This window comes from Cervus canadensis, chromosome 11 (genome assembly GCF_019320065.1).
Source record: "Cervus canadensis isolate Bull #8, Minnesota chromosome 11, ASM1932006v1, whole genome shotgun sequence".
Classification (NCBI taxonomy): Eukaryota; Metazoa; Chordata; class Mammalia; order Artiodactyla; family Cervidae; genus Cervus; species Cervus canadensis.
Genome location: NC_057396.1, coordinates 76550349 through 76561410, shown reverse-complemented (window position 1 = coordinate 76561410; position 11062 = coordinate 76550349). Strand labels below are relative to the sequence as shown.

At 51.8% G+C, this 11062-nt stretch overlaps 2 protein-coding genes across 3 annotated transcripts in view; one reads left to right on the top strand and one right to left on the bottom strand.

Annotated features, from left to right (window-relative positions):
- The first annotated feature begins 2295 nt into the window (after positions 1 to 2295).
- Positions 2296 to 6344, top strand: LOC122449634 (macrophage-expressed gene 1 protein). Its single transcript, XM_043481473.1, has one exon. The coding sequence runs from the start codon at positions 2393 to 2395 to the stop codon at positions 4544 to 4546; it is 2154 nt and encodes a 717-aa protein (XP_043337408.1). The 5' UTR covers positions 2296 to 2392; the 3' UTR covers positions 4547 to 6344.
- An 846-nt stretch (positions 6345 to 7190) lies between these two features.
- DTX4 (deltex E3 ubiquitin ligase 4) overlaps positions 7191 to 11062 on the bottom strand; it is a 39764-nt gene continuing 35892 nt past the window's right edge. For both annotated transcript variants that reach the window (XM_043481478.1, XM_043481476.1), the window contains one exon: positions 7191 to 10573. In XM_043481478.1, coding sequence (XP_043337413.1) covers positions 10340 to 10573 — 234 coding nt within the window. In that variant the 3' untranslated portion in view covers positions 7191 to 10339. The remainder of the gene's footprint in view (positions 10574 to 11062) is intronic.

Here is an 11062-nt window from a genome sequence, read left to right as displayed (position 1 = left end):
ATCTCTCTCTGTCTGACTTACTTCACTAAATGGCATTATTTCATTTTTTTATGACTAGGAAATATGGAGAAGGAAATGGCAACCCATTCCAGTGTCCTTGCCTGGAGAATTCCTTGGACAGAGGAGCCTGGTGCTACAGTCCATGGGGTTGCAGAGTCAGACACAACTTAGCAATTAGTACACAGTATTCCATTACATCTAAATCTATATGGGCTTCCCAGGTGGCTCAGTGGAAAAGAATCCTCCTGCCAATGCAGGAGATGTGAGTTCAATCCCTGGATTGGGAAGATCTGCTGGAGAAGGAAATCTCAACCCACTCCACTGTTCTTGCCTGAAAAATCCCACTGACAGGGGAGCCTGACAAGCCGTAGTTCACTCAGTTGCAAAGAGTCAGACATGACTGAGTGACTGAGAATACGCACAAAATCCGTATACTTTATCCTTTCATCTGTAGATGGGCATGTATTGCTTCCATGTCTTGGCTATTGTAAATAGTGCTGCTATGAACATTGGGATGCATGTATTATTTGAATTAGAATTTTCTCCAGATATATGCCTAGGAGTAGGATTGCAGTATCCCATGGCCACATAAAACAGGAGTTTTTTTTTTTTTTTTTTAATTGTGGCAAAGTGTTGGTTGCTCAGTCATGTCTGACTCTTGGCCACCACATGGACTGTATCCTCTGTCCATGGAATTCTCTAGGCAGGAACACTGGAGTGGGTTACCATTCCCTTCTCCAGGGGATCTTCCCAACCCAAGGGTTGAACCCAGGTCTCCTGCACTGCAGGCAGATTCTTTACCGTCTGAGCCGCCATGGTGAAAGTCACAGAACATGAAGCATACTACTTTAACCATAGTGCCCCGTGCAGTTCAGTGGCACTAAATGCGTTCACATTGCTGTCAGTCTCACTATCATCTATTTCTGGAATGTTTCACCTGCCTAAACTGAAGCTCTGTCCCCAGTAAACACTAACTCCCCACCCCCCTGGCATCTACCAATGTACTTTCTGACTGTGAATTTGACTATTCTAGGTCCCTCATATCAGTGAAATCCAGCAGTATTTGTCTTTATCTAATGTACATTGGAACTCATTTTTAAGGTTAACTTGATACACGTCCTACAAACAGACTGTATCTTTTCTTTTTCCCTGGGCTCTTCCGTTAGTTCTCATTAGCGATCCACTTCATACACACACACGTCAGTCCCAAACTCCCCGTTCACCCCATCCCGTTTTCCCTCTTTGGTGCCCATGCATTTGTTTGCTATGTCTGTTCTCTAAGCAAGCAGGTTCATCTGTATCATTTTTTCTAGATTGCGTCAAGGTTTTAATAGCAACTAGTGATGCTCCGCCTGTGAAGCTAGGCAACTGGCCTCATTATTTCTGAAAACACCTGTCAGCTGCCTCAGTGACAATCCTGCGGTAATTCAATTCCTTGAAATTGCCTTTCCAGAATGCAGACGGGCGGCCTGTGAATTGAAACATGGCTTTTGCAGTCTCAGTCCTGCAACTGGTTCGTGGTGTAAGGGTGCAGTCGGGAGCCATTAGGGCGACATAAGGGTGCAATTGGGAGTTTCCATGAACTCCTCTGGATTTCCAGGCTTCCACTCAATGTGCTAGTTCTCCCACAGAACCAACAGAGCTGAGCTCCAATCAAGCCTGGTTTTAGGTCAATGGGACTGAAAAGACTGCTTTAAATGATGAGGTTTAATAGACTTAGCATTAATACACAAATGCAAATTCATGAAGTTATCTTCTCCTTATAACACAACAAATGAATTGCTGCTTTAAAAAACTGAGTGGTGAAGACCACATTCATTTTTACACATCTGTCTAAGTTACATGCACTTAACTATGGAATGAAAAAATTAAAGTTATAAGAGCAGGTACCAAGTTATTGCTAACTATACACAGAGGAAAAGGACAGTGATATTGAAGTCCCAGCAGAGAGTCGTTAGGGGAAAGCAGAACCATCAAGAGAGTGAGCAAAAAATAAAACCAAAACTTTCTTTCAAAGCTGGAATGCTCTCATGGGGGTAACAGTAAGGTATGTGGTTGTATTTTTTCTGAGTGCCCACTGCTGCTGCAGAGTAACCAGCTGGGCGCTGGGGGAGGTCAGGGGCAGTTAGGCTAGCTCGCTGTTCAGGATACAGGGCTGGGTTTGCTATCTAGGGCCACACAATTGTTTCAAAGTCCTGATGGACATTAGTGTTCAAGTCAACTCTCATTTCCCCATTTCGAGATTAGACTAGCCCAAAGAGGAACTGGTGGCTTTAGGAGAACTGCTGAACTTTTTGTTTCAGCAACGGCTTTCTTTCCCATCGGTTCAGTCTGCCCCAAGCCTGCTGGCTGCAACTTAGGACCAGTGGGTCAGGCCAGGGCTGTATGAGCCATGAACAGCTTCAGGGGTGCCTTTCTAATCTGGGCAGTGGCAGCATGGGCTAAAATGGACACATCTCGGGGACCGACCGATGAGGCTGGGTTTCAAAATTGCAAGAATGCCTTAAAATTGCCCGTTCTGTCCGTCTTACCTGGAGGCGGCTGGGATAACCTGCGGAATGTGGACATGGGACGGGTGATGGAGTTGACTTACACCCACTGCAGGACCACGGAAGATGGGCAGTACATCATCCCGGATGAGATCTTCACCATTCCCCAGAAGCAGAGCAACCTGGAGATGAACTCCAAAATCCTGGAGTCCTGGGTGAACTACCAGAGCACCACCTCCAACTCCATCAACATGGAGCTATCTCTTTTTTCCAAAGTCAATGGCAAGTTCTCCCCTGAGTTCCAGAGGATAAAGACCCTTCAGGTGAAGGACCAAGCTGTAACTACCCAGGTTCAGGTAAGAAACCTGGTCTATACGGTCAAAATCAACCCAGATGCAGAGCTAAGCTGGATGTTTAAGAAGGAGCTCATGGACATCTCGGAGCGTCTGGAGAACAACCAGACCCGGATGGCCACCTACTTGGCAGAACTCCTGGTCCTCAACTACGGTACCCATGTCATCACCAGTGTGGATGCAGGGGCCGCGCTCATCCAGGAGGATCACATCAGGTCGTCCTTCCTGCAGGACAGCCAGAGCAGCCGCAGCGCCTTGACCACGTCCGCTGGAATCACCTTCCTGAACATTGTTAACTTCAAATTCGAGGAGAACTACACCTCACAGAACGCCTTCACCAAGAGCTACCTCTCCAACCGAACCAACTCCAGAGTTCAGAGCATCGGAGGACTTCCGTTTTACCCAGGCATCACCCTCCAGGCCTGGCAACAGGGCATCACCAACCACCTGGTGGCCATGGACCGAGCTGGCCTGCCTCTGTATTTCTTCATCAACCCCGAACAACTGCCTGACCTGCCGGGGCCCTTGGTGAGAAAGCTGTCGAAGACGGTGGAAGCGGCTGTGCGCAGGTATTATGCGGTCAACACCTACCCCGGCTGCACAGATCTCAACTCGCCCAACTTCAACTTCCAAGCCAACACCGACGATGGCTCTTGTGAGGGGAAGATGACCAATTTCTCCTTTGGGGGAGTTTACCAGGAATGCACCCAGTTCTCAGGGAATGAGGTTGTCCAGCTCTGCCAGAACCTGGAGCAGAAGAATCCGCTGACCGGCAGAGTGTCCTGCCCCTCTGGTTACTCCCCAGTCCAGCTGCTCACCCAGACCCACGAGGAGGGGTACAACCACCTGGAGTGTTCGCGCAAGTGTACCCTCTACATCTTCTGCAAGACGGTGTGTGAAGACGTGTTCCGAGTAGCCAGGGCTGAATTCAGGGTGTTTTGGTGTGCAGCCAGTGGGCAAGTACCCGAAAACTCGGGGCTCCTTTTTGGCGGGCTCTTCAGCAGTAAGAGCATAAACCCTCTGACCAATGCCCAGTCATGCCCAGCCGGCTATTTTCAACTGAGACTTTTTGAAAACCTCAAGGTATGTGCCTCTCAGGACTATGAGCTGGGATACAGATTTTCCGTCCCCTTTGGTGGGTTCTTTAGCTGTGCAGTGGGGAACCCCTTGGTGGATTCTGCCACATCCAAAGATCTGGGGGCGCCTTCTCTAAGAAAGTGTCCGGGGGGCTTCAGCCAACACCTAGCCCTCATCAGTGATGGGTGCCAAGTGTCTTACTGTGTCAAAGCTGGGCTTTTTACAGGAGGGTCCCTGCCCCCTGTCAGGCTTCCTCCTTACACCCGACCACCGCTCATGAGTCAGGTGGCCACCAACACTGTCCTGGTGACTAACCCTGAGACGGCCAGCTCCTGGATTAAAGATCCCCAGTCCCACCAGTGGCGGCTGGGGGAGCCCCTGGAGCTTCGCAGGGCCATGAGAGTCATCCACGGAGACGGTGGGGGTCTGTCTGGAGGAGCAGCCGCGGGGCTCACCCTGGGGGTGACCGTCGCCCTGGCAGGGGTCGTTGCCCTGGCCATCTATGGTGCCCGGAAGTCCAGGAAAAAGGGATACCAGGTGCTCCAGGATGAGAAGCAGAGTTTGGCTGCAGGCACTGCTGTGAATGGAGATGCCCTTGACCAAGAGCAGGCACAGAGTCCTGCTTAGACTCTCCCAGGACACCGTTTCTCTCCTCCCTGGTCAGGCCTTCAACTTGTTTTTCATTTCTTTTTCTCTCCACTTCTGCCCTCCTAAATAATGCTGTGTCAAGTGCAACAGCAGTCCTTGTGGAACTGACTTTCTAGGTCTCTGGGCCAGGAAATAGACAGAGCTACATGGACAGAGTTGGGAGAGGGATTGGAGGGCAGTTGTGGCTTTTTAAGCAAAAGTCATCCTAAAACTTGAGGGGGTCATCTCTTCTTGATGTGTGTCATTATCTTCACCTAAAAGCTAATGTGTAATAAGGACAAGGGAGAAGGTTCATATTCAGATTTGAAGATGCATTTAATCTGAGGTCAGTCATGGTTTCCAATTCATGAGCTCTAAGGATGTCTTTAAATGTTACCCTCCTGCTATTTTGTGTTTTTTTAAAGCAGTCTGGATTTCACGCTCCCAGAAGAGCCCCCAGAAGATGCAGGAGGTCCTGCTTGGCTCTCGCATTTCATTTTTGAGGTACTGATGACTGTGTCATCTCCTCTGGACCATCTCAGTGTCCTCTGAGCCGGGAGAGGGTGCCTAGACCAAACCCACTCTTTTCAAGCTCCCCACAATTAAGACTTAGTGAGGCCAGGCCACTCTTGGACTTCAGACTAGTGTCATAAAGTCCTCAGAGAATACTTTAACATTTAAACCTCTCTTAGGAAGGTCAAGGGAGAAGAGGCGGTTTGGAGACCAGCAGTGAGTGAAGAAAGGGTGAAAGCTAGAAAAGATTCTGGTGCTCTTGGGGAACTGGAATTCTTACCCACAACCAGCTGCCTGGTTTCACCTTCTCAGCTTATCATAAGTGAGGCAAAGAGAAGAGCTGCAGGTTTGGCTAGATCAAGCATGATGCTCTCATGTTCTGTTACTCAGGTACCATCCCTCCCTCTTCCATAGATGACCACCTCCCCTTTCTAATCTCGCATCATGTGGGGGAATCACACCCCCCTCAATGCACACGTACACACACCTCACATTCCAAAAATTTTTCTGGGGGTGGAAGACAAGAAAGATGCAAGAAGTCAAAGTAAACCCACATCAAATTATCACTTCATCCCCAAAATCTGAATAAGATAGAAAAACTCCTATTATGTATCCTGTCCTTTTCTTTTCTCCAGCAGAAAGGAGGTTGACATGATCAAATCAATGTTAAATGAAATGAAATGAAATGAAAAAAGACACCCAACATCATTTGTGGCACATTTATTCCAGCCCCACACTGACTCCCCTGGGACACCTCCCAGGATGCGTGATTGTCACCTGGCATTTGACGCTTTGCCTAATTTTAATAATGGTCTCACCTAACTGTAATTATTAGGTTGACTCTGTTAATATTCAGCACCATTTTTTTAAAGCTATGTATTTCTTCACCAAATCGAATGTCATGGATGAGTTAACTTCTATGAAGGATAATTTGTCCCAGCCTCATTTAACACCTGCAGTCATGAGTTTGGCTTCTACCAGGTCCTTCTTCTGGGAGCTTGAACTGTCCCAGATTGTGGGAAGACAAGAGGGAGGTCACACAATCACTCCCACTGCAATACAGAGGAGTGACTCAGAACTGGAGCTGTGCTCTCAGTCAGACGGAGATTTCTACAACCTCTGTACTAAACCCCTGCTTCTTAAGCATTAAAATGCCTTCCCTCACCTCTGGGGATTTGTGGGTATGTTTCAGCCAAGCTAACCACTTTCCTGCTGATACTGACTTCCCTGTAAGTTCTTTGAAGATCATTGAGTCAGATAAATAAAGTATACCTTTAACCTCTGAGACTTTTAATGTACTAACGGCCTACTGAAATGAAAAGTTCTTCACCAACTCATACTTCTAACAAAGTTGCATGTAAATTTATATTAAAATGTGTACTTAAGGAATGTGTACTCCGTTCATCCCCAGGAAATCAGAATGAGACAGCCTGAGGTTTACATTCATCAAGTCACTTTACAAAATCCGAACCCTGATGGGTGCTTCATAGGTTCCACTCTCTGAGGCCTGCTTTCTTGACTGGCTAGCTTAGGCTGGAGTCTGTGGAAACACTGATCCAGACTTCCAAGAAAACCACACTCCATGGACTGTCAGAAACAAGGACACATTTGGGTGACAAAAGCCCCTTTGCAATTGCATTTTATCTTTGTGTTCTCATCTGAATCAAGATTTGAAAAACTAGAGGAAGAAATGGCAACCCATTCCAGTATTCTTGCCTGTGAAATCTCATGGGCAGAGGATCGTGGCGGGGGAGAGTCCCTGGGGTTGAAGAGTTGGACACCACTTAGCAATTGAGTACATCTGAAAAACACAGCCTGTAAGCTATTGAAACATACCCGATTTTGTGGTCGAGTGAAGGGAACTTTAAGAAGCAAACACTCACGGTTTTTAAGATGGTCTTTCCCCTACTGTTTCACTTATTTCCCCCTGCCAGGTCATCTGTTTCTTTAGAGGAACAAGAAGTCAAAGTAGGTTACTTGGTCGAATGTGTGGGTAAAGAAGATGTAAAAAAGAGCAGAAAAAGGGACTCTCCCGTTCAGTGGAAGGACTTGCGGTTGCTCATGGACTTGGAGAGGTACCCCACATCCTCACCGGTAGGTGCACCAGGGGACAGAAAGCAGGCTGAGACAGTTTGCGGTTGTTGTTTGACGTTTATTGTTCCGCACGTAAACCTCATGAGCACCAGGTGGCGATGTCCACTCACAGAGCAACACCAAGGACTTCAAAACACACCAGTTACAGTGATTTACAACAGGACACTCACCCGCTCTCCCCCAGAACCACCCCCGCCCCACCATCAATGCCAAGGACCACAGACCAGGAAAAGAGGACAGGGCCCTTCCTTGTACCACACAGGACCTCCCCCCAACCATCTCATGCCCACAACACCAGGACGAGCACTTTGGACCAGGCGTGAAACCACAGAGAAGTCCAGGCATCAAAAGGGGGATGAAAACACAAAGGCAACTGCACACACACTCACACGATCCACCTTTCAAGGGATGAGCACTAAGAGGGTTTGTCTCCAGTCCCACGTGTCCTCCCTGGAGACTCGGGAGGGGAGAAACGAGGCTGCTGGTGCTAAGACAATGAGCGGACAGGCATGGGATTCCCGGCACGTGGCAGGGAACACAGCAGGGCTTCCGGCGGGAGGACTTGCTGCGTCCAAGTGATGGATGCGCAGGACCTCTGCCAGCGGGGGCTCTTGCCCAACCCAGGGTTGTACCTTTCCAGGTTGGCATGAGAGAGGGCAGAGGCATGCCCCTCCCACCACCCTCGCCTGGCACAGTGTTATAAGGGACACGAACGGCTCCTTCTGCCCAGAAAGTCCCACTAGAAGAGCAGCAGATGAGGTAGCCCCTACGAGTATCTCGGGAAGAGACACAGGCCATCAGTACTGTCAGCATCCTGAGAGCGGGAGGCTGGAGGGTGTGAAGAGACTCTCAAAGGGTCACCGCCTGCCTGCCTTTCCCCTGCAGCCTCTTCTTTCTGCCCTGGGCCCGGCTCCTTCTCCACCCGCACCTTCTTCCACCCGACCCAGGGACATCAGTCTCTCTGCCAGTTACGTCTCCCTTCTTTCCCCACCTCCCGCCACAGCGCTCTGTCTACCCGCCGACTCTGGGTCTGTTTCCGCGTTCCTGTGAGTGAGGAGCCCGGAGATCCCGGACAAGGATGCTGAAGGAGGGTGGGGGTGTAGCCGGGCTTACGATGAAGCCCGTCTCTGGCACAGGGTGGTCCGGCAACAGGCTTGGGCTGACATCAAACGCTAAGGGACGGCTCTCCCGTTCAGTTCGGATATTTCCTTCCCGGCTGCGGCAGGAAACTGCCCGGAAGTGCGGTGGGCTGGGGGCCAGTCTCCTGGTCTGCTGGTGAGATAAATGACCGATGGGAGAGGCTGCCAGCGCGGCCTTCGCTGGAGCTAACTAATATCCCCAGAGCAACTTGGCGACTAACACTTTCACGTCTTCCGCCACGTGGAAGAGGAGGACGAGCTCAGCACCAGTGTACCCCAGGAAAGGGGTGACACCCGAGCGAATCCCCTGGCCGCCCCCCCGTCAGAATGTCTGCAGGCCTGAGAGCAGGCCACTCAGAGCCGGCTCTCGGAGAAGCTTGGCTGCCGCTTCTAACTTCAGTGCCGCGTCTGAAGGCTTTTCCATTTCCATTTTTCCAGCATCGAAAACCTTCCAAATACTATGAAATATATGTGCATATTTATATATATATATATACGTCAGACCCCCAGACACGAGGTATATAAATTTGAATCGGGATCCAGAGGAACTTTCCCCAAACATGGAGTTCAGAGGATCCACTTTCAAAGGGGGCAGAATTGGGGTTCCCTTCTTCACCCCCCGTCTCTCCTCCCTGACCCCCAATTGTCTTCTTCATGGGAGCTGAAGGGAATGTGGGGGAGGGGACAGGCAGGGTCTTGGGACATAACCCGGACACAGGTTGGACTGGACCCCAAGGTGGTCCCGACCCTGCTGGAAAGGGCTGGAGGCCCCCTCCTGCGCTGGGCCAGCCGGTCATTGAAGAGGGAGATGAGGGTCCCTGCACCCCCTCCAGGCTCACTAGACAATGTGCACGGAGACCTGCTGAGGTCCTCGTGGACCGGCTCAGATCCGGCCTGTGTATCTGAGAGAGATATACACAGGAGTCCGTCCACCCTGCACCCTACGCAACCCCCAAGCACAGCTCTGTCTCGGTCTGAGTTCACGTTGACTACGGGATGGATGTCAGACGGTGAGGCACGTCCACAGACCGCCGCCTGGCTGTTTCATTCCCATCAGAACTGGGGTCCGACAGTTTGCAGAACCAGAGTGTGAGATCATGATGGGACCCTCCGCCACCCCGGCCGAGTGGCGGAGCCTGGCCGAGAGGTGTGCACACGCGCATGCGCACACACAACGCCCACTGATGGCGCGAAGGCCAGCCTGGGCCCCACTCACAGTGACTGGATGAATCACACGGAATCTCTGAGCTGGTCTGGGATGAGTTGGAAGGGCTGGGCTCCTCTCCCTGAGGACTAATTCAGACGCTAAGTGGGACGCAGGCTCTGGTCTGATCAGAGAGGGGCGGGAGACATCGCGCCCCAGAGAGGAATCCCAGAGTCCCTCCGTCTGCATAGGAGAATCGGATGCCTCTTTGGACAGGGCAGAGGGGTGGGCGGGAGGCGGGAGCAGCCAGGACCGCGATGGGAGCTGAGATGCTCCCGGAAGCCCTCACTGCTGGGACCGTCTTAGCGAGCAGCACTTCCACGCTGTACATCGAGGTACCGGTTGCCGATGTCGCAGCAGTTCAGCGGTTCACCCCTTTGCCCCCTCAGTCTTGCACAGTGAGAGCTCCTCACCTCCAGGGGAGGAGAGAAAAGTAGAAACTCCGCTCTCCAAGCAGAGTGGAAGCAGCAAGAAGCCGGCCGAGACGGGCGCCTCGGACTTCACAAGGCCAGGGTAAGGGGTGCCCCTACCCCACGTGTGCTGACTGTGCCCCCTGCTGGGGAGGGGGTGAGGGGAGGAGTCCCTGCCTACCCAGCACCGAAACTCCACGGGAACAAATGGAGGGTGGCCCTCACCCCGTCCCGTGGCCCCTGCATCTTGGATGAGGTTTGTGAATGACATCCCCTTATTCACTCTGGCTCCCCCCTGTGGCCGGAAGGACGGGGGCTGGAGCCCGCACAAGGGGCTCGGGAGGGCATGGTACCAGCTTCCACCCTGACTCCCCCCACTTCTTGCCCTGCGGTTCCCACACCCCTGCCACCCCGAAGCCCCGTCCCCCCCAGCTCAGTCCTTCTCCTGGGCAGCGCTGTCCTCGGAAATGCCCTGGGCGGCCAGCTCGGCCAGCACGTTATCCAGGTAGTTGGCATCTGGGTAGCCATGGCCGGTGAGGTTAGAGCCGAACTCTGTCTTGTGATGGACCTCATTCCAGATGACGGTGTCTGACTCGCCCGTGGTGCTGGACGTCCCGATGGCAAAGATGAGGCGGCGGTCCCAGGCCACGAGCAGCAGCTTCAGGACCTGAGCGAAAATGGGGGAGATCAGCGCCAGACATGCCGTGCTCAAAGACCATCCGCGAGGAGGACGCGCTCCCTGCCCTGTGGTCCCAGCCCTCCCCGCATGATAGTGCTCCAAGCAGCACAGGGAATGGACAGGAATTGGGAAGTGGAGTCAGGGACCTGGCAGGTTCAGGCTTGACTCTGTCATGGACCAATTGTGAGGCCTTGTACAAGTTACATGACCTCTCTGAGCTTTCAGTGGTACCACTTACCCCCAAAGGTTGTGAGCATCTTAAGGGGGCCCTACACGAAGAGTGGTTTCACAGCAGTGCCTGATGTATCCACTCAACTAAGGTTAGGGCCCAGAATCACGCATGCTAAGTCACTTCAGTCGTGTCCAACTCTCTGCGACCCCATGGACCATAGGCCATGGGGCTCCTCTGTCCATGGGATTCTCCAGGCAAGAACACTGGAGTGGGTTGCCACGCCCTCCTCCAGGGGATCTTCCCGA

Excerpts from the sequence above, each read along its gene's own strand:
- LOC122449634 (XM_043481473.1), top strand. The coding sequence starts at position 2,393 with ATGAACAGCTTCAGGGGTGCCTTTCTAATCTGGGCAGTGGCAGCATGG.